General features: G+C 40.9%; 2 protein-coding genes across 10 annotated transcripts in view; one reads left to right on the top strand and one right to left on the bottom strand.

Annotated features, from left to right (window-relative positions):
- The window catches only part of PALS1 (protein associated with LIN7 1, MAGUK p55 family member), a 99427-nt gene extending 95114 nt beyond the window's left edge, over nucleotides 1–4313 (top strand). For 6 of the 7 annotated variants that reach the window (XM_059692975.1, XM_059693003.1, XM_059692983.1 and 3 more), the window contains one exon: nucleotides 1188–4313. In XM_059692975.1, the coding sequence (XP_059548958.1) occupies nucleotides 1188–1364 (177 nt within the window). In that variant the 3' untranslated portion in view covers nucleotides 1365–4313. The remainder of the gene's footprint in view (nucleotides 1–1187) is intronic. The other variant, XM_059693014.1, reaches the window with a different exon arrangement.
- On the bottom strand, nucleotides 2527–23218 carry ATP6V1D (ATPase H+ transporting V1 subunit D). 3 transcript variants are annotated; one of them, XR_009452546.1, is made up of 10 exons: nucleotides 23037–23218; nucleotides 17224–17341; nucleotides 14195–14274; nucleotides 12447–12514; nucleotides 11298–11342; nucleotides 10263–10366; nucleotides 9655–9721; nucleotides 5977–6055; nucleotides 4337–5049; nucleotides 2527–4301 (listed from the first exon to the last, which is right to left on the bottom strand). XR_009452546.1 is itself a non-coding variant. In XM_059693133.1 (9 exons), the coding sequence occupies exons 1-9, from the start codon at nucleotides 23075–23077 to the stop codon at nucleotides 4908–4910; spliced, it is 744 nt and encodes a 247-aa protein (XP_059549116.1). In that variant the 5' UTR covers nucleotides 23078–23218; the 3' UTR covers nucleotides 2527–4907. The 3 variants fall into 3 exon arrangements, 2 of the variants coding, with proteins under 2 accessions (XP_059549116.1, XP_059549127.1); XM_059693133.1 differs by having other exon boundaries at nucleotides 2527–5049; XM_059693144.1 differs by having other exon boundaries at nucleotides 2527–5049; nucleotides 5977–6010.
- Nucleotides 23219–23231: the final 13 nt, after the last annotated feature.

Here is a 23231-nt window from a genome sequence, read left to right as displayed (position 1 = left end):
AAAATGAGAGAGCTAGCTACACAAGCCACTGCCTCAGGACAAGCCAGAGCTGTCAGACTTTTAATATGTTTTCCTGCTGTTACAGAAGTTCAACCAGCTAAATGATATAACTAGTTTTGTATTATGGGTCCAATATAGTGGGTAACTTTTATATCACACATTTGGACTTGAGTTTAGTTTTCTTTATTGACAGGGGTGGTTTGGAGGCAGTTTTCACTTTCTTGAACAATTGTGCCTGATAATCAGAGGCACACAGGCTTGCCACCTGCTTGTCTATGTGAAATAGTTGTTTCCCTTACCCAATATTTGAAAGTAGCCTGCTCTGTGTTGTTTCCCAAACTCTTCTTAGTATAGTTTTTGCATCTTAAAGACCTTTGTGTATTGAAAACAAAGTAGAAATTTAACATATTAAGCTGAGTATGTACTTAGCTACATGTGGGGGATTGGCTTCAGGGCCCCTAGTGGATACCAAAATCCGAAGATGCTCAAGTCCCCTGTATAAAATGGTGTAGAGCAATTGGCCCTCCACATACGCAGACTCCCAACCTTGGATTGAAAAGTTATACAGATACTTATTGAAAAAAATCTGCCTATAAGTAGACCTGTGCAGTTGAAACCTGTGTTGTTCAAGGGTCAGCTGTATTCAATTATTAAATCTTGGGTTGACCAGCAATATTTTCATTAAAAAAGATACCCATTCTATTGATTCTTTGCTTTTCCAATAAGATGTTTAACTTGCCTAACTCTGCAATAAGGAACAGGGGCTCTGTAAGAGCCAAGAATAGATGGTGCTGTGGGTCCTGCCACTCTTGCTCCACCCATAAGGGTTCACTCGATGTTACAGAAGATGTTCGTTTTAGGAAGAAGTTGGGATGCCCTAAAACATTTAAAAATGAATGTCTGTGGGGAACTCAAAGTAACCCGTCTTTGCTCTTGAGGTCTTGTGGGTGAGATAAGACAGCAACATATGAAAACCTAAATCACAGTATAAATAGATTATATTGCATCCCAAACGACTCACAGTGTGAGTCCTGAAGATGCCAGAAGAGCAAAGGAAGTCACTGTGGACACAAGGCTGGGAAGGAGCTCCTGAGGTGGAGTCCTGTGAGAGCAGGAAAGCAGTTTACTTGTTCCTTGGCCACCTTTGGTAAGGCGTTAACTTTACACTTTTTATCTACTCTTTACAGCCAGAAGAGTTGAGAGAAATCATTGAGAAAACTAGAGAAATGGAGCAGAACAATGGTCACTACTTTGACACGGCAATTGTGAATTCAGATCTTGATAAAGCCTATCAGGAATTACTTAGGTTAATTAACAAACTTGATACTGAACCTCAGTGGGTGCCGTCCACTTGGCTGAGGTGAAGGAAACATCCATCTGTGGCATGATTGGACTTGATCTGGCACTGTCAGTACGAAGGTAAACCTGATACTTCAGCAAGACTGTGAGGGTAAGGTGGCACGCAATGTAGCCTGTTGCTAGATCTCAAACTAGTGAGAAGAAAATCCCCATAGCTAATTTGTGCACAGCAGTGTTTATTCCCTATGGCTTTTGGTTCTTGCCTCATTTGGGGATTCTAAATGTAAGCTTTCAAAGGTTTTATCCATGTAAAAACCTTTCATTTTCACTTAAATCTTTTCTGCCTAGGCATAGTTCCATGAAAAACGTGTGTGTATATACTCAGCAGCCCATGTCTCACATAGTTACAAATATTAATGTTATTTAACAGTTAACTTAAATGACTTCATGGGAATTGGGGGGTGGGTAGGGACTGTGCTGCTGTGTACTGGGCAAGATTTTATTTAGTTAGATAACTGACTTAGTCATCAGAAATACTATCCTTAAAAATTTTTTGTGCTGAAAGTATATACGCACCAGATTTCAAGAACTCACTACAAAAAATACATTAAATAGTTTAGAGTGATTAAAATATTTTTTAAGGTGCCACTTTGGTCTGGAGCTATTCGTAGGCTTGAATTCACTTGTTTTAATTCTTGAAAAGCATTCCGTTAGAAGCACCAATTTTTAGCTCAAGCTTTGTGAATTGGACTTTACTACAGACTCTGATCTAGTTAAGCGCATGATGATCTTTTTAAAGATATGATTTTTTGAATTTTCCTTAAATTGTCACAACTGATTTGATAACCTTGCTTCCTTTCTCTGATCTGCATAGTACAACAGAATGTTTAAGTTACATTTTTATGAATGGCAGATGTTCATATAAACTGTGTTGATTATTAAAGTTTCTCATAATGAAGTTTTTTATATACATGAAAGGACATAGCACCTTTGACAGTTTTTGCATTTTTTATATAGGAGCACAGTATAATTTGATGACTGTGCTATATACAGGTAATAAACTGGAATTCTGTGATGAATATAGCTGCTGTACTGTATACTAATATTTAATAGATTGACAAATGGTTGTTAACACAACACTTGTTCAGATTGGACTAAAATTATATCTGAGGGAAATACTATGACAATTGACTTTGAGATCAGAAGGAAAGAATGACCTGAGAGTCATTTGACATTTTAAGGAAAGGAACATGGGTGGGGGTGGGGGAAGTTAAACATATATAGAGGCCTTTGTCCTAACAACATCTGTCTCTTAGGACCATAATGCAATAGCTTGTTAAATCATAAATGTTTAAACTAAGGGGATTTTCACACTGGCATGGAAAGTTGATTTGTAGTCTTTTCAAGCCTTTAGGGATGGTGTGATGTGTGACAACCAACCTCAAATGTGAATGTTGTTTTATTTTTGTGATGACTTTAGCTACATTTCCTGTTCTCAAAGCTAAACACTGGAATAATATTGAATTGTCACTTAATTTAATGTAAGCAGTTTTTAATGGGTAGTTTGTGTCATATGTATATTTGATTTTTTGTCTACATACTTTTATTTGAACAAATGTACAGTTTATACGTTGCCTTTTTCTGTTCAAATTTGCATGGTGTTGAAGTGGCTGCAGTGTGTGTCTTATGTGGAAATTCAAGATGTTCATTAGGAAGAAACATCCTGGGTTAAGAGAAGGAATTCCATACACACCATCTCTTCAGGTCTGAAACACTCCAAGTTTATAGCAGGAAATGCAAAGCTCACACTGATGTTTAGCATTGGAAGCCAAGGAATATAAGCACTTCATCTTCTCAGTCTCAGTTTTTCTCCTCGGAAATGAAAGGCAGTCAGTGGTAGACAGTGGAGTTTTGTGAGGTGCTTATCATAACTGACAACTGTTTTTAACCCTAAGAATTAAAATGTTGGCAGCTTGAATTGCGTTAGAATGAGATTTCAGGTAGTGTCCGTCAGTGGCTGTTCCATTCCCTGAGTTAATCTGCAGACCATTGATCCACATATGCCATGTGCTAGCAAGACTCAGATATGGCTTTAACAAGCAAATCCCAAACCAGAATACATGCCATCCCATAGTATGCTTTAGGAAGTCTAAAGTGACGAGATATTTTGGGGGTCAATGAAGTCTTACAGTTCTTTCCTTATCAGCAATGGTAGAGGTATAGAAACGCTTCTCCCAGTGATATGGATGTGCTGATAGTTAACACAGTCCCTAAGCAAAGTGAACACTGAGTTGTTGCTAACTTCCTTGAAGGAAAATGGAAACAACCCTTGCTGTACACCTAGCCACTGTGGCCAGTTCCATTTCCTGCCCCCTGTGGTTCTGATTGGAGACCCCAGACTGGGGGAGGTCTTAACCACTTATAGGAATGATACCAATAGCTAATAAAATGCACGTGCTAGTTCAAATAAGGAAATATCTCCCTTTAGTAAATCTTAAGTCAGAACAAACGAAAAGGAGAACAGTATTTAGACTAATCCAGATTTGCTATCAATGAAAATCTAATGTCTGGATTTTTTTCCCTTTTCTCATGGCATAAGGAATAAGTATCAATAAGGAATAATTTGAATGTAATTTTATGAATGTGTGAAAATATGAACCAGGGATTTAGCCTTAATAAGGTGACCTTTCTGACATTGTTAATCCTCCTTTGTACTCTTGTCCTGTATCTGCACTCTATTATTTTGAGATGTTATACTGCACACTGTATTGTAAAAATAAAAAGTAAAATTATATTTCAAATAAAAAAAGCCACCAAGTACTTTTTTTTTTTTGCTTTATTTATATCCTCTGCCATTTAAGGTTTCAGCATATGTAACGACCATCCTGTCTTTACATTTGTGCCAGAAGTCAGTCCATTGGAACCTCTGGGTGAAACACACACATCTTTTAACTTATTCTTCACCATAGAGGAATACTCCCTACCAGCACAGATATTAAGTTCTGTTTCCTTAATTTCTTTTTTAAAAATGAGCAACTCATTTTTAATCATTTTACTGTTTATACCACAGTCACATGCAAATTGGCACAACTGTTCCATGACAGAGAGAACAAACAGAGACCTGTCATGCAAGGTAAATTTAGGGAAGGATTTCATAGAGCTGGAGAATTACCACAGAAACACAGGATGGCTGCAGCTATGTCAGCAGCGCCAGGGGTGTGGGTGGGTAGGAATGGAGGGTGCTCCTACAGTAGCTGGCCTCCTTGTATTGGCCTGAGACCACTGGTTCCTAAGGGGAATTTCCTAATATGCTTGGTAAGCCGATCACTTGTAACCATTTATAATTGGGGTAGGGTGACACTTCTGCAGAATAAATTCTACAAGTTCCTAGGCAGGTTCTCTAAATCTCATTTGTGATCAATGGTTGGTAAATTAGGATTCTGCAAAAGTAACCCATAAATGGACATCCAGGTAAGTTTTACAACCAGTGAAATTAGACCAAAAAATAAACAACCACACGAACCAAACCTACACACTGAACTAAAATGATGTCACGTCAGGACTTCTGAAAGAACCAGAGCAGGCAAGAAGAACCAGAGCAGGCAAGATTACTCAAACAGAAGATCCTCATCCTTCTCTTCAGCCAGAAGATTGGCAGGCTCCGTCACCTCCCCAGCTACCTTCCGTTTCTCCAATTCCCTCTCAGTTTTTTCCTTGAGAATCTTTTTCTTCTCCTGTATTTTCTTTAACCTGTAAAGTAAAGGGTTTTTCTGAATGCTATTTCAGTACTAAGTAGATTTGCTTCTAGTTTTGTAACAAGGATAATAAGCACAAACTAGAACAAAACTTTATTTTAATTTCAATTTTAGTAATTTATAGCCCATTAAAAGAAGATTTGAGGTAGGATACACATATTTTAAGCTAATAACTGATTTCAAAAACTATCCCCAAGGTGAATAAACTTTGAAATCTATTTCCTGATATTGGAACAGATTTTGAGCATTTAGGCATTTATTAAAATTCTGTATCATTCCATTTGGCTCACCACAACCCTAAACATCACTGAAGGACAGAACTAAATAAACTTTGATAAGATTATAAATCCTACTCACACGCTGCTCAGAGTTAAGAGGGCCGTGTCTTCCCTGAATATGCCTGCCTTCATCTGGCTCCCACTTCGGAACCTGGAACACTGACCCTATACCCCACCTACTTAGTATTTATTGACCCTACTAGCTCTGGATGTTCATAACCAATTATACACGTGCATTTCTCTCCAAGTACTGCACCAGTTCTCTAATGGTATGGTTTACACTATTATGTGATGTCCCCTTCTGGAACATAGTCAACATGTAATACATACTGATTGATTAATCCAGTTTCTTTTTATGTGGGAGACAGACACCCCCATAAATCAGTTTCACTTTTTAAAATAACCAAGTCTATTAATAGCTCCTCTGACCAAAGCTTTTGGAGATTGCTGTTTTAGGTATGTGCAAAACTTGGCATAGATCTGTCTCACAGCCTTTGGCAATATTATTTCTTGCTTCTTACAAATCAGAGTAAAATGCAAGCTATGCTAATTCTAAAGAACAGAAGCCATCAAATTTCTCAGCAAATAGAGACACTGGAATATGGAAAACAGAAAATGATCAATAACTGCCAATTCCAACAAACCTATAGAATTCTTCTCGCTCTCTCTCATCCAGCTCTGCAATGATATAAGCAAGGGTGCGTTCAATCCTGGGAATGATGACTAGGGTTTAAAAACAATATACACGTGAGAACTTTAAACCTTTTTCTTATAATTGCCAGTGCTCATTTGTATACCAGTTATTTTTTCTAATTATAAAATCAATGTACATTTAATGCAGAAAATTTAGAAAACAAGAACATAAAAAGGAAATGCAGTATAATCCAACCACCCTAAAGTAACTATTATAAACATTTTGGTATATGCCCTTCTAGGTCTTTTCTATAGACAGATAACATTGGACCACAATATATATTTCACTGAATTTATATCCTATCTAATAATAGACAAACATGGTAATTGACCACACCTTCGCTAAGCCTCCCATTGGCTAATCAGCACGATATGCAAATTAACTGCCAACAAAGATGACGGCTAATTTGCATACCACAGGCAGGGCGGAACAGCATGAGCTGCCAGCGCGCCACCATCCAGGGCAGGCCAGCCCGCCTTGCCTTGCCGCCTGGGACCCGATCAGCGGGTCCTGGGCAGCAAGGCAGCCCCGCCCCAGAAGCCCCCAGGAGCCGGCCCCGCCTTGCCCCAGAAGCCGCCTGATATGGCAGTAACTCTGTCAGTAAGCACTCTGAAAGTCAGTGGCATAAATGCACCAATTAAAAGACAGATTAGAGGGTGAATCAAAAACAAAACCCACTTTAAATATAAAGACACATATAGATTAAAAGTAAATGAATTAAGCTGCTGCCTGTTTTGCTCAGTGGACAGAGCATTAGCCGGTGGATTGAAGGGTCCCAGGTTCGATTCCAGTCAAGGGCATGTACCTCAGTTGCTGGCTTGATCCCCAGTCCCTATCAGAGCATGTGCAGGAGGCAACCAATCAATGTGTCTCTCCCTTTCCCTTCACACTCTCTAAAATTCAATGGAAAAATATCCTTGGGTGAAGATTAACAAAAACAAAGTAAATGGATTAAGTAACATTAAAGAGATAAGAAAAATATATTCCAAATTTTGTTAGTTGTATAATGGTTATGTTTAAATTATTAACACCTAAGAAATTAGGTGAAGGGTATATATAATATGCTGTAGTATTTTATAATTTTTTTTACATGTATGAGATTATTTCAAATTAAAATATTAAAAAATTAAAAATTAATATTAATTGAAATGTATCTGCATTACATGAAAAATCTCCTAGTTGCTTCTAGCATAATTTATTAAATTGTGCTAAAATTTACAAGGGCTCAATTAAAAAATATCTTAATTCTAAATGATATAATAGAAAATATATAATAGTGCAGTTATAAGCACTTATCTGAAAATAAAAATGTAAAGAAGTGAATTTAAAGAAGGGATTAGCCAAAGAAAATATATGCACAACCCATGGACACAGACAACAGTATGGTGATGGCCAGAGTGAAGTGGGGGGCAAGAGCTGGGTAGAGGGGGCTAAAGGGGGGAAATAGGGGCATCCTATATAATAATAATAAAAGGCTAATATGCACATTGACTGAACGGTAGAATGACCGGTTGCTATGATGCGCACTGGCCACCAGGGGGCAGATGCTCAATGCAGGAGCTGCCCCCTGGTGGTCAGTGCACTTCCATATGGGGAGTGCCACTCAGCCAGAAGCTGGCTCATGGCTGGCCAGCGCAGTAGTGGTGGCAGGAGCCTCTCCCACGTCCATGGAAGCACTAAGAATGTCCAACTAACGGTTTAGACCCGATCCCTTGGGGGCCTAAGCCTTTAGTCGGACATCCCCTGAGGGCTCCCTGGCTGCCAGAGGATGTCTGACTGCAAGCTTAGGCCTGATCCCCCGGGGAGTGGGCCTAAATTGACATGTGGACATCCCCCAAGGGGTCCTGGACTGTGAATGGGCGCAGGCTGGGCTGAGGGATCCCCCCACCCCCCGTGAGTGCACAAATTTTTGTGCACTGGGCCTCTAGTCTACACTAATAGAATGTAAATTGACCATACCTTCGTGACGCCCCACAGCCAATCAGGAGTGAGTATGCAAATTAGCCCGCAAAGATGGCAGGTTAATTTGCAAACACAGGCGCCGAGCAACTGGGGGTGAGGTGGCCACTTGCACGCGCGCTGGCACCAAGCAGCCTGTGTCCCGGGGACAGGCGTCCTCGGGAGCCTTGCTGCTCTGAACCTGTAGGCCCGGAGCGGCCGGGGTCCCGGAATGCCCCCAGCCACTCCGGGGCTACACACACAGGCACGGAACGGCTGGGGATGGGGCAGGAACATCCCCGGGACCCAGGTGCTCCAAGCTGGCGTGCGCACAAGCGGCCAGGGGCAGGGTGGGAACATCCCCCAAAGCGAGCGAGCAGACAGCAGGGCCCTGCTTGCCCCTAGCCGTGGCAGTGAGGGGAAGCAGTCCCCCACAGGGCCCCCACGGAGAGCCAACACCAGGGCCTTGCTTGCCCCTGCAGCGGCAAACCAGAGAGCAGACAGCAGGGCCCTGCTTGCCCCTGGCCATGGCAGTGAGGGGAAGCAGTCCACTGCAGGGCCCCCACAGAGAGCAGACACCAGGGCTCTGCTTGCCCCTGGCCCCAGCAGCAAAGGGCAAGCAGGCCCCCACAGAGAGCAGACACCAGGGCCTCAAGCAGGCAGGTCCGCAGAGAGCAGAGAACCAGGGGGAGCAGGCCTAAGCCATCAGTAGGACATTCCCTGAGGGTTCCCAGGTTGGAGAGGGTGCAGGTTGGGCTGAGGGACCAACCCCCCCCCCCCATGCACGAATTTCATGCACCGGGCCCCTAAGGAATATATAACATTGAACAAGATTTGACTCTCCCGCACTCAAATATACAGCAATCTGTGGAAAAGTGGAGCATCCAGGCACAGAGAATGCAGTAAGCTGTGTTTTGTGTCAGTCATAAGGTTCTGTTTTACATGTAATTTGCCTGTTCTAGAATGTCAACTTGAGAGTTGGAACTATTATCTTATCCATTCTGTTTTGCTTGTAACTCCATGTACAAGGGCTGGCACTAGCAAGCAGTCAGGAAATGTGTTTTCAGTTTTTTAAAAACGAGGTAACTTTCTCTTTAACACTAATAAAGCAAAATAACTTCTTTGCTATTCAAATTTTTCTCCTTACCTTAAAATGAAAAAATGTTCCTTTAATGAAAACTGAGTTTCTTAAGCAAAAAGTATTACATTAATACTTAGCAGTCACAGTTTTGAAATAATAAAGATGGGAAATAATGCATCAAATGGGAAAATTTATTTTCAGAAATCAAGAGAATATAGGACATTGTTTCTGTAGGACACAGGCCTAAGGGAGAGGGATTTAACGTTAAATATTTGACGTGTTCAAATAATGCATCATTCACTCAGTCATTGGGAAGCACTAAAAACACTATAGCTCTTGAGAAATAGTTTCTACTCTTTATTCTAAATGTATAACCAGCAGTGAATAAAATATTCCATAATTTTGAACTCACCACTCTCGTCTAACACCCAAATTATACACCTCCTATCAAAGCACTTAATAATATTTTACAGCACCACTGACTCACTGCACTACCCACTGTGGGCGCTGTGTACCACCTGGCGGTCAGGGCCTGATCCTCGCAGTTATGCAACAACTGTAGAGGCATGCACAGCAGATGAACCGAGAGCCCCAGAGGCTTGCACTCACCATGTTCAATGGCATTTACACGCCTGTTGGTTATCTTAATAGCTTCATCCAAAGTAACAAAGGAAGTCTAAAATCAGAGGACAAATAAAATGTAAGTACAAAGTCTTCCTAATCCTGCCCTGTTCCTTTGGGGATCCACTCAGACGGCACCTGTCGAGGACATTTGGAAACCAAGACTAGTACTTTCAACAAGTTAAAACTGTGAGATTTCCACAGAGCTAACACTATCTCCATGCTATTATAACTTACTTCAGACTTACCTAAAGTTGTAAAAATGGCAAGAAGAGAGAATCAGGCACAAATGACTAGATACACATTAACTGGCCACAAAGGAAAACCTGGCTTTTCACTCATACACCGTGTTAAATCTGCATTGAAAGCTGCAGTCCTCATCTAGCAGAGTGAAACCACCACTGCACATTTTGTTAATAACACAAGATGGGACAATGGTGCAGGAGTCACTATTTCAGAAATCAAAACATCTTTGACTTGTTTCACAGAGGGCCATGAAAACAGTTTGAAGTACTGAGTTCAGGACACTCTGAGCCAAGATCTGAAACTCCCGCACTCAAATATTAGAAGCCAAACAGCGGGAGTTCTCTGCCTACCTGCAGCGAGGCGAGTTCCACCAGTAGCTCCACTGCTTTGGCATAGTTCCTCTTTAATTTAGCCAGTTGTTCCCCACCTCTGGCTAAACCAGTGAGTTCATAACCTGAAAGAACCAGTTAGACAACATTTGTAATTGTAGAATCATAATCTTCCCCTTCAAATTCCCCAAAAGAAGATGTCAGAACAGTGCCAAAATGGAAAAACAAATATACTATCTCTATTAAATGCAAACATGAAGTCCCCATCTGCCTCCCCAGACACTATCGGACATGACAGTATCCACAGGGATACTATTCTAACTACAGGAGGTGTTTAACCAACCCCCACTTCACCAGATTGCTAGAGTAACCAACGTGCTCCATTCCCTAGTAGAACACACTGCCTGATGCCCCAGTACAATGATACTCTGTTAATAGGTGACTCTCCAGAATGCTCTACTTTATCCGAACTATACTAAATATTTTATGTGGACCAATGAAAGATGAGTGCTAAAGGAAGAACACTTTTATATTTCTAAAAAAAATCTGATTACTTTGGACAGACTCAACAAAGATGTTTTAATACAAAAAAGCTGTCAAATTAGGAAATGGTGAGACAGTTATAAAAAAGAAAAATGAAAGTGGGCTATAAAATTCTAGGGAGATTCAGCATTCAGATTGCATCAGTGTCTAAGATCTTTTTCTACTTTAAAGAGACCCAAACTGGAAATTATAAACAATGTATTATGGGTATGGTTTATGCAGAAAGACAACCTAGAAGTCTAAACAGTGAATTCATATGCAAAGAAAGGCCATGGGCTTATATTTTTAAAATGTTACATGACTGTACACTTATATGTCTCGAGGTTAAAATAAAGTATTTTCAGACATGTACAATGTTTAATGACTCCCTGCCATAACACCTTTTTGATGAACTGATTACCTACTGTCCTAATCAGATAAGGCTCTAACATGGGAACCACCAAACTCAATCTAGCACCATTTTCCAGAACAAGGTTCATTTAAAGAGGAATCAGAGAACCCAGAGACACTTACTGTCAGTTCCTTCATGGTAATGTTCAAATATTGGCAAGGTAACACCTGTTAAACACAGAAAAAGTCAACAGATTGTCTGGAATTGTAACTGGTTTCAAGGAATAAAATTAGGAACCTGCCTTCCTAATGGTTCAATCCTATTCAAAAATTAAATTAGCCTGAGTAATAAGGGATCTGGTTGTTTTTTTTTCTTCAGCTCTGAGATATACTTAATATACAAAAAAAATTGCACATATTTAATATATGCATTTTGATGAGTTTAGACATATGCATACAACCATGATACCATTACAATAATCAAGGAAATAAACACCATCATCTCCAAAAGATTTTATGTGTCCTTTTCCTGTGTGTGTGTGTGTGTGTGTGTGTGTGTGTAAAACTCTTAACATCAGATCTATTCTCCTAACAAGTTTTTAAGTGCACACCACCATGTTATTCTATTGGCACTATACAGTACAGCATATCTCTGGAATGTGTTCATCTTGTATAACCCTAACTTTATATACATTAAACAACTTCCCATTTTCCCTACCCTAATTCCCTAGAAATCATCAGTTAAAATGGATTTAACATGTAAAGCCAATCAACTTGCTCTAAGTAGAAAAGATTAACTGGGATATCCAGACATCCTATATAATAAAAGCCTAATATGCTAAGTGTCCAATCGGCTGTTCAACTAATCAAAGCGTAATATGCTAATGATATGCTAAGGCCACTCAACCGCTCGCTATGACATGCACTGACCACCAGGGGGCAGACAGTCGACCAGTCGCTGTGACATGTACTGACCAACAGGGGGAGATGCTCCGACCAGTAGGTTAGCTTGCTGCTGGGGACTGAGCAAGAGAGGCCAGTAAAGCCCTGGAGCCCTCCCGCGGTCCCTCCCCTGCTGGCCAACCTCCTGCATCCCTCCCCAGCCCTGATCGTGCACCAGTGGGGTAGCCTCGGCCTGGCCTATGCCCTCTTGCAATCTGGGACCCCTCAGGGGATGTGAGAGAGCTGGTTTCAGCTCCATCCCACAGGCCAGGCCAAGGGACACCCCTTGTACATGAATTTGTGCACCAGGCCTCTAATTGCTATATAAACAGATTAATTTTAAAATGTCACCTTTTCTCCCGCATGGAATCTTAACAGTTGAAAAATTACCTGCTACATTATCTTTCTTTGCTCGAATCTTCACTTGGGCTTTATTCACATTTTGGATAACTGTGGTGCTGCAGGGGGGAAAAAGGGAGCCTTGGTTTAGTTGATTTTTTAGAGTGAAAAATAAACCTACCATTGGATACTTTCACAATTAAGTATGTTCTGATAATAGTCTTTTTCCAGAAAAGGACAAAAATCACTACTTCCACAGGAGGGCCTCAGAGAGCAAAGAATAAAAATTAGTCATAAAAAAACAACAACAAAGAATGGTTTTATAGTATTTGGATCGCTTGAGTTTTTTTAGTCAGACATGAGATTTTCATTCCGTTAATGTAATTTAGAGAAAGCTTTCTTTCCTTTTAGGTTTGCTGTTCAAAACTTGTAAGTTTGGCAAAACAAGTACAATTCCTTTTCTAGAACTTACCTAACTTCCATCTGGCTTTGTCTGACTCCTCATTTTTATTGTAAAGTGTTTTCCCTATAACCACCCTAAGGTATTCACATACCACTTACACACTATTGATTCCCTCCCTCTGCTTGGAAAAGCCAGTGCCAAGGTGTTGTCCTACCAACACCGGCAACACTTAGTCTACTGCTTCAAAGGCCTCGTGGCCCTCAGGCTGTAAGACGTGGCCCACTGGTAATGCTCCTAGACGGGTAAGAAACACTAAGAATAAGGCAGTGTGTCACTGAGTAAAGGAGACTAAAATCAGCCCTGGCCTGTCTGACTCTGATTCGAGCGTTGGCCCAAGCACCGAAGGGTCACAGGTTCTATTCCCAGTCAAGGGCACATGCCTGGGTTGCAGGTTAGATCCCCGCCCTAGTCAAGGCTTGTGCAGGAGGCAAGCATTTGATGTCTCTCTCTCACATCAATCTCTCTCTCTCTCATCGTTGTTTCTTTCTCAGTCTCTCTCGCTCTCTCACCCCCTTCTCCCTCCCTTCCTCTCTCTCCCTTCCTCACACTCTCTCTAAAGATCAATGGGAAAAATATCCTCAGTTAAGGATTAACAACAAAAATTAAGAAAAAAAACAGACTAAAATCAAAGCCCCTGAAAATAACTTCCACCTCTGCCCCTAAATAGCCATTTGACTCAGGAAGGCACTGATCTTAACTGGGAATAACTGCTTACCTGGTCTACTTCACAGGTTTATTTGGGGAATTACATAACAAGTAAATTGGCAAAACCCCTTTGTAAAGGAATACTAAACTATTTTGAATGCTTTGTAAAGCATATATTGATATGACAAAAGCCATGAAAGTCATGCCACACACACCCCTCCCCCGCCCCCCGTTTTTTTAAATATATTTTTATTGACTTCAGAGAGGAAGGGAGAGGGAGAGAGGGTCACTGATCGGCTGCCTCCTGCACACACCACACCGGGGACCGAGCACCTTTTCTAATACCAAAAAACATCAGCAAATCAACCCAAAGGCCTTCCATTAGGAGAAAAGGTTAATAGCTATGGTACATCTAGAGAAAGATTATGCAGCTAAGTGAAAAGAAGGGAAAAAATGTTTATGATACAATGTTAAATAGAAATGGACCATAAATATTAAGTATCTTGTGCCTACAACTATGTAACAGATACATGTGGGTAGTAATGAAGACAGTGATGTTAAGGGGATGGGGTTAAAAGTGTCCTTCCTTATTATTAATATAGCAATTGTCTTTAATGCTAATATTTTTAAATTTAAAATGGTATGAACATAGAGCACTGATTTTTCAAAACACCCAATTTAGTCTTCTTACCTGAAGTCCCCTGCTGTGAATTTGGCCTCAGCAAGTGAAAAGGCAGCTTCTCTCATCACTTCACCCATCAGCATTTTAGTCTGGAAAAGTATAAACCAACAGCCGATTCAACCAAGTTATTTCACCAGGAAAAATCATAATCATGTTGCTTCAATATCATCAGTATTTCATGTCAGGTATGCATGTAAATATAAACATTGATTTGATAACGATAAAAAAATAAAAATTTCCAATTTTGCTTTAACAGGTTTAGTTACAGTCACCAATCATGTTGCAAAACCATGAGTTTTTATAAATAAAACATCAAAATAAAGACATTAAGAAAGAGAAAACTGAATCTTTACTGCAGGAGTATGTTTTTGTTGAATGGGTCCATAATGATTTGCTCAAATTAATCTCTAAATTCACTACAGTGCGGTCAAATCCTAATGGCATAGTGATTCTAAAATAAATCTGGAATATTTAATGTTTGAGAATATCCAATAATTTTTTTTAATATATATTTTATTGATTTTTTCACAGAGAGGGAGAGGGATAGAGTTAGAAACATCAATGAGAGAGAAACATCTATCAGCTGCCTCCTGCACACCCCCCACCCCCCCCCCACTGGGGACGTGCCCACAACCAAGGTACATGCCCTTGCCTGGAATCGAACCCGGGACCCTTCAGTCTGCAGGCCAACGCTCCATCCACTGAGCCAAACCGCTTAGGGCTATCCAATAATTTTTAAGGGAAGTATAACTGGGACAGTGGGTACAGAGTTACTTTACCAAGTATTAAAAATGTATAACTATAAAGAAATATATCTGGTACTGGGACACTAAGTCAATGAAATGGAATAGAGTTCAGAAACAGCCCCAGGACTATAGTGGAATTTAGCAATGTAAAGAGACCACTCAACCGGTCATGCATTTACAAAATGATGAAGCTAAATCCCTACCTCCTCACATCACCCCCACACACACCAAAAGATAAAAAATAAAAAATAAATGATTCAAGGTAAAGGTTTATTTTCAAAATTATAAAATAGCCCAGCCGTTCAATTCCCAGTCAGGGCACGTGCCCAGGCTTTGGGCTCAATCCCCAGTAGGAAAAGTGCAGGAGGCAGCTGGTCAATGATTCTCATCATTGCTGTTCTATCTCCTCCTTTCCCTTCCTCTCTGAAATAAAAAAATATACTAAAATAAGATAGCAATTTTAGCACAATAGATTGGCAACAACAAAAAAATTAATACCCAACTAAGAAGAATTTAAGAAAATAGATCCTCTCACTAATCATTTAGCAGAAATGTAAATTAGTATAACAATTTGGAGAGCAATTTGAGTTATCTATCAAACAATTAAATGATTCTTGAGATTTTAGGACTTTTCCAAAAAAGTGCTAGCATACATACACATAAGGACTGAAGAGTACCCTCCCCCACAAAATGGTAAAACTACACATCCATCAATAGAGAAATGGTAAACTCTATCATCCATGCAAAGGAGTACCATTCAGCTTTTATAAAGAATGAGACCGGCCCTGGCCGGTTTGGCTCAGTGGATAGAGTGTCAGCCTGCAGACTGAAAGGTCCCAGGTTCGAATCTGGTCAAGGGCACATGCCCGGGTTGCGGGCTCAATCCCCAGTAGGGGGCGTGCAGGAGGCAGCCAATCAATGATTCTCTCTCATCATTGATGTTTCTATCTCTCTCTCCCTCTCCCTTCCTCTCTGAAATTAATAAAAATGTTTAAAAAAAAAAAAAAAAAGAATGAGACCGAACTATATGATGTAGAAAGCTGTTCATCATATTCTGCCATGGAGCGAAGGGAGGGGGAGTGGGGCAGAAAATGTTATATAAATATGTATGTATGTATGTATGTGTGTGTGTGTATACTTGCATGCGTGTTTGTTACCAAAAAATCTGTGTGTGGACATATACCCACACATGATACCATACTCTTGGTATATGCTTTACAAAAGCAATACTTTCAATATGTGCTACCAAAGAAAGAGATTGAGATATTCAGTGAGAAAGAGATTGAGAGAGAGAAGATGGAAAGGATATAAAACAGAGTCTCACAAAGAACTGGGAAATGAAAGGATATAAAACAGAGTCTCACAAAGAACTGGGAAATGAAAGAAGGATAGTTGGGGGTAGGAGAGGGGAAATGGGAAAGAACCTTCACTTTTTTATATACCATTGTATTCATACATCATTTATCCAAAAAACATTGAGTCAAATGTACTAGCTGCCAACACTGTTCTAGATATTGAAAATATATTGCTGAAAAGACAGAGTCCCCTTCTCATGGAACTTACATTCTCTAGTGGGGGTAAACTATCAAACAAATACCATGCAGTAGTACAGGGATGGCGAACCTTTTGAGCTTGGTGTGTCATCATTTTGAAAAACCCTAACTTAACTCTGGTGCGTGTCACATATAGAAATTTTTTGATATTTGCAACCATAGTAAAACAAAGATGTATATTTTTGATATGTATTTTATATATTTAAATGCCATTTAACAAAGAAAAATCAACCAAAAAAATGAGTTCGCGTGTCATCTCTGACATGCGTGTCATAGGTTCGCCATCACTGCAGTAGTATGTGCTATGATAAAAACAAGGAAACATGACAGAAGTAAATACAGTGGTCACTTCAGATTGGGTGGTCAGCGATGGCCTCTCTGGAGAGACCAGAATGCACAGAGGAGTCAGTCATAAGTAGTTCTGAGGAAAGAGCATTTCCAGCAGGAAAAAAAACAGCTAATGCAAAGACCCTAGAGGAGGATGTTCGGAAGAACAGAGCAAATGAGGTCAAAGAGGCAGGTAGGAACCAGATTAGATCAAGTGAGGCTAGAGAACAAGAGTGAGGAATTTGGATTTTATTAAATGAACCATTAAAACTAATTACTTTATAATGGTATTTTTACTTTTGAAAGAAAAATTAATTAAAATAACAAAGAAAAATTAAAATGTCAACAGCCATGCTGGATTTTCCTTAGATATTTCCAAAATAAATACTGTTCTAAGCAAAGTTCATTCTACCTCTATGATCTTCTTTAGGATCTGTCGAAATCGAAGAGTTAGGGCATCAGATTTTTTCTTCAGGAGGTTTCGACCTGTCTGTGCTCCTTTTAATCGAGCCTTCATGATGGTCTGCGCCCTATATAAACAAAGTTAAAGACACTTATTCCCATTATTTAAAAGAAAGAAAAATACCTCCCCAATACAATGTTAAAATTATGCTTTATTCTTTGATGTCAACAGAATAATATATACAACATTTGTAGCTGACAAGTTTAGTTGGTTTCTCAATACCACAGATTTCTACCCTCAAGTGCTCCATAAATGAGAAGTTTGCTTAAAACTAGAACAAGGTTTTAATCTATATCTGGCATAAATATTGTCATAATAAAGTTTATCAGGAGTGCTATTTTATGATTCCAACATAGTTTAAATACTTACTTGATTTATAAATTAAAACAGTATCTGTTTCCATTAGAAGTGCTCTATCACTAGCCAGTTAAGTGGATAGAGCATTGGCCCGCTGACTAACGTGTTATGAGTTTGATTCCGGTCAAGGGTATGTACCTCGGTTGCAGGCTCTATCCCCAGCCCTGGTTGGGGCACATGTGGAGGCAACCAATTGATGTGTCTCTCTCACATCAATGTTTCTCTCTCTCTCTCTCTCTCTGCCTCTCCTCCTCCCTTCCTAAAAATCAATGGAAAAAAAATATCCTCGAATGAGGATTAACAACAACAAAAGAGAAGTGTATTAAGGATTTTTTTTTAAATTTGTCCACTAATTTATGCACTTACCTTCAGGACCAACAATTCCACTTTGAGGAATTTATCCTACAGGTTTACTCCCACAGGTATACAATAATATGTACAAGGTTATGGATGAGTATTCCAACATTATTTGTAAGAGCAAATGGGTAGAAACAAGTTAAATGTTCCATAAATTATGGTTCATTATATAATGGAATGATATGTAGTTATAAAAAAAAAAAAAGAGGGAAATAGGTCTGCATGTGCTTCCTATATGATATTGTTTTAAATATGCAATGCAAGGAGGGATAAATATGCTTATACAGATACAGAGAATAGAAAGGATTCACAGAAACTGTAACCATTTCCTTTGGGAAATGGGGTTGACTAAAAAAAAAAAAAAAAAAAAAAAAAAATAGACTGTTCTGGCCAGTTTGGCTCAGTGGATAGAGCATCAGCCTGCAGACCGAAGGGTCCCAGGTTCCATTCCAGTCAAGGGCACATGCCTGGGTCGCAGGCTCAATCCCCACTTAGGGGGCATGAAGGAGGCAGCCGATCCATGATTCTCTCTCATCAATGATGTTTCTATCTCTCTCCCTCCCTCTCCCTTCCTCTCTGAAATCAATAAAAATATATTTTTAAAAAGTAGATTTACTTTTTATTACTATACTAGAGGCCTGGTGCACAAAATTCGTGCACGGGGGCAGGGGTCCCTCAGCCCAGCCTGCACCCTCTCAAATCCGGGACCCCTCAGGGGATGTCTGACTGCCGGTTTAGGCCCAATCATGCAGGGATCCCTGCAGATCTGGCCCAAACCAGCAGTCGGACATCCCTCTCGCTATCCAGGACCGCTGGCCCCTAACTGCTCGCCTGCCTGCCTGATCACCCCTAACCGCCTCTGCCTGCCTGGTCACCCCTAAGCACTCTGCCTGCCTGCCTGATTGCCCCTAAGCACTCTACCTGCCTGGTCGCCCTTAAGCACTCTGCCTGCCTGCCTGATCATCCCTACCCACCTCTGCCTACCTGATTGCCCCAAAGCACTCTGCCTGCCTGCCTGATTGCACACGTGTAGGGTCCCTAGGCCTGGCCGGCGATCAGGGCTGATTAGGGCCTTCCAGCTACCAGCCGGGGCATCCCTTCCCCGGCTGCGGGCCAGGACCTTCCTTAGCTCCACGCCACCCCCTGGTGGTCAGTGCATGTCATAGCGAGCGATCGAATTCCCGGTCTCCCAGTTGAATTCCCAAGGGGACATTTTGCATATTAGGTTTTTATATAGATAGATTAAATGACATATATAAGAATAGACTCCTGAGAAGTGACAAGCTACTGAAGTCTCCTTACTGCCTATTTCAATCTTTTCCCATCAGAAACCACAATACCAAAGTCAAAAAACCAACTGCAGAAACTGACATTTCTGTTCTTGCTCCCATATGCCTGATAAAATTTAATAATGGGCCGTAACTGGTTTGGCTCAGTGGATAGAGCGTCAGCCTGTGGACTGAAAGGTCCCAGGTTCGATTCCAGTCAAGGACATGTACCTTGTTTGTGGGCACATACCCAGTAGGGCGTGTGCAGGAGGCAGCTGATTGATGTTTCTCTCTCATTGATGTTTCTAACTCTCTATCCCTCTCCCTTCCTCTCTGTAAAAAATCAATAAAATATATATTTTTTTAAAATTTAATAATGGGGGGAAATGGGTAATAAGATCCAATAATAGATTATCTTAGATACTTAAAGTGATTTGTTTAAGGAGATATAATTTCATATGAATGGTGTTATAACCCAATGCAAAGTAGTATTAATGGACCTTTTGGCTAAGTTTTTAGATTGTTGAAGTCCTTTACCATAGGGCAAAGGTTATTGAGACAATTCTGCAGCTGGAAGGAACTTTAGACGTTATCCTGAAATTTAAGAAAATGAGACTTAGAAAAATGAAACAACTTGCCCACAGTCGCTCACTGAAGAAAAGGCAGAGCAGGACAAGAACCAGATTTCTGACTCCAGGGACTTGTCCGAGGCTCAACCGTAGGTCCACTGTACCCCCATTACATGGGACACTTCCTCCCCTACAGATGATCAACAGCTCTCTCTAGCTATCCGGGCTGCCTTCGCACTAGCTGAAGATTAACCAAGTCAGGCAGGTTCAGTTTCCTGCCTGAGCAGCATCTAGCTGCCCCACTGTGTATATTAAACATACTGTATTGTTTATACTAACCATCAGAATTTGGAAAGAGTTGAATCAAATGTAAGTCAAATCCTAGTACTGCAGATTCCAGCAAGTTTGATAGCAAAAAGTTGAACTGGTTGATAAAATTGAACTGACCAGGCTAACTTTAATTTCCTTCTAGGTAATGGCATCTCTGTAAAATAGACAAATTTTTACTCTTGACACTCAAAGAGTGACCTGCCCAAAGGCTTACAGCCTTGTAGGTATAACCTGGATTTGACTGATTTCTTTAGACTCCATACCTTATGCCTCTTTCAATTCCACTCTAAACTTGTTTTTCTCTCTCTGGTGCCTAAGTGGGTGTCAGCCCCATTTCATAGGGTAACATTATAAGAAGTATCTCAAAAAGAAGTCACTAGTGTATTTCCTAACCTGACTCTTTAAAAAACTTATTCTTTTACAAGTTTCAAGCTGCTCAGCCCTACTTAAAAGTGTTTGACCTTCAGATAGGATGATAACTTATTTCCAGATGAATCAAAGACATCTGACTACATGACAAAGTACCTGTGCTAAGCCTTGGGGAAAATATTTAGAGAAGCTGCTACTTCCTGCACCTGATTTTCCCCTTAAACAGCAAGCTGGATGCTCTAAAATAGCAATTTCCACCTTCACAAACCTATCATTCTTCTTCTCTAAGCTTCTTCTAAAGCTTATTTTCACCTCTTAGTATTAAATTAAGACCCCCAAAAATGTTAACATTCTGACTACTAATGTTAACACAGTCAAACATTAATTGAAGCAGTGAAAACTGATTTTACTCAGTAACCACTGACAAGAGGGGAAGGAGCTGAGGTGTGCAAAGGTGACTGCATTTTAAAAGAAGAATGAGGGAACGAGGGGAGAGGGGATTCAAGCAGAATCAGAGAAGTGAAAAATTACCAAAGGCTGGTCAGTGGAAATCCGATTGGGCCACCTGTGTCTGCTAGCTGGCAATTATGGAAGTTAGGATTCCATCCTCACAGACAGAAGCCTTATCCTTCCTGATTACATTTCAAAGAAATGATTTTCAGGTCTTTGAGAAAGACACTTCTAATTTATAGGGAGAGACATATACAGGGTGTCCCAACAAAATGTATCCATATACTTTGAACAATTATAAAGGCAGTGTTTATTAAAATACATTTCATTTTCAAAATTGAGTTATCAGTTGTTAAAATGTGTATACATTTTTTGGGACACCCTATACATCTCAATGGGAAAATGAAGGATTCATCATTGTAAGCCCTTTTCAGTAAATGCCCTAAGAAAGGGAGGTCAGGGATTACCAGCAGGTGTTGGCTAGATTAAACAGTAAATTCTTCTGGTGGCTCTGAGCTTTCCCAGGCAGACATTTTAATAGGGGCTGCTGTCATTTAGGAAACACAACCGTAGGCTGCTGGAAGCTATGCTAGAGTTTGGCCCTCTTCCCCACAACTCACTTGATTCCAAACAGCTACTAGAAAGCCAGTAGGTGAAAGTAAAAAAGTAAACAAAAAGCCAATAATTCCTTCATTTCATTAAGAGCTGTAGCCACCCAAGCAGAGACAGAAATCTAGGTTTAGGGTTTGAAAATAGCTTTTATTTAGGAGAAAAAGGTCAGGATGAAGAAAAGCAACAGAATACTTCCAAAGAGATAGGACCACAATAAAAAAAATTTTAAAAAAGACCTAAATGTCAAAGCCAAAACTGATTTTCTGCTCCTCACTGAAAAAAGAAAAGGAGGAAAAGGAAAAGGAGAAGAAGGCAAATAAAAACAATCTTTTCTTTCCACACATTGTTAGGTACATATGAGAAAACCTCAACATTTTCTTTACAGACTGGCCACTTAGGGCCATATGCTATTTCTCTTGCCAAAGACATCAGACCAAAAGAGAAAGGCTGCCCCCAACTGAGCAAATTACAAGGCATGGGTTCATTCGAGGAACATTTTTTGTAGACTATCTATCCTATAATAAAAGGGTAATTAATATGCAAATAACAGAACTACTGAATGACTGGTTGCTATGACGTGCACTGACCACCAGAGGGCAGACGCTCAGCGCAGGAGCTGCCCCCTGGTGGTCAGTGCGCTCCCACAGGGGGAGCTCCGCTCAGCCACAAACCCGGCTGAAGGCTGGTGAGAGCCTCTTCCGCCTCTGCCACAGCACAGGCCGGGCTGAGAGGACCCCCACTCACCACCCACCAGTGCACGAATGTCGTGCACCGGGCCTCTAGTGGATTAATACTTGAGAGCACAGGGTCCAGTGGGAACGTTATGCAAACAATTATTGTCCACTTTACAATGTGATGGGTATTATTACCATAAGTCTGAACAAGTTGCAATGGTCATTGGGCAAGAGGAGTGCCTCAGAAAATCGGGGCTACCTTCCCAGAGCAGGTGACATTTCATGGGATCCTGGAAAATGACTAAGGGGATACGATCTGGCGTCCATGCTGGGGCATTTCAATTCAACACCCAATTTGGCATAGAAGTCTCTTCTATATGCTTCCCACAGCAGTAAACCTCCCTTCTCAATCCATTTATCAACCCTCGTTAGCTTGCCCACCTCCCGGCTAAACCGAGCATCGATTCACAGTTACGTAATCAAGTGCAGGTTCGATAGGGAGGGTGGAATGAATGGCTCGATTAATGAATGGGGTTAGCGGACCTTCACAAAAGCCAGCAGGCCGGGCGCCTGTTCCTATGGGCAGGGATCGCTCTAACCAGCCAGGTTCACCCGGAGGAATGTGTGAGGGGGCCGGCAGGGAGCCTCGCCCTGCACCCACGAAGAAAGACCGGGAGAGCTCAGGATCCGCCCAGAAAATCAGGAACCTCGCTGCGGAGGAAACAAGAATCCCGCCAGGCGGTCCTGAACCTAATGACGGTCATTCTTTTACTTACATTCGCGAGGGAAAGATTTCAATTCGATCTTTGCCCGACATTCTGACGATGATTGTTCGGCTTCGGTTCCCGGTCGGGCAGTCGTGGTTGCCACAGACCCACCCACAGCGTCTTCTTCTACCGCAGTCAGGTGGTTGTGTCACTTGACCACCCCCTCGCGTTGCTAGGAGACCGCCGGGATTCGCATTCTTCACT

This window comes from Myotis daubentonii, chromosome 1, assembly GCF_963259705.1.
Source record: "Myotis daubentonii chromosome 1, mMyoDau2.1, whole genome shotgun sequence".
In the NCBI taxonomy this organism is placed as follows: Eukaryota; Metazoa; Chordata; class Mammalia; order Chiroptera; family Vespertilionidae; genus Myotis; species Myotis daubentonii.
This window is presented reverse-complemented; position numbering and strand designations above follow the sequence as displayed.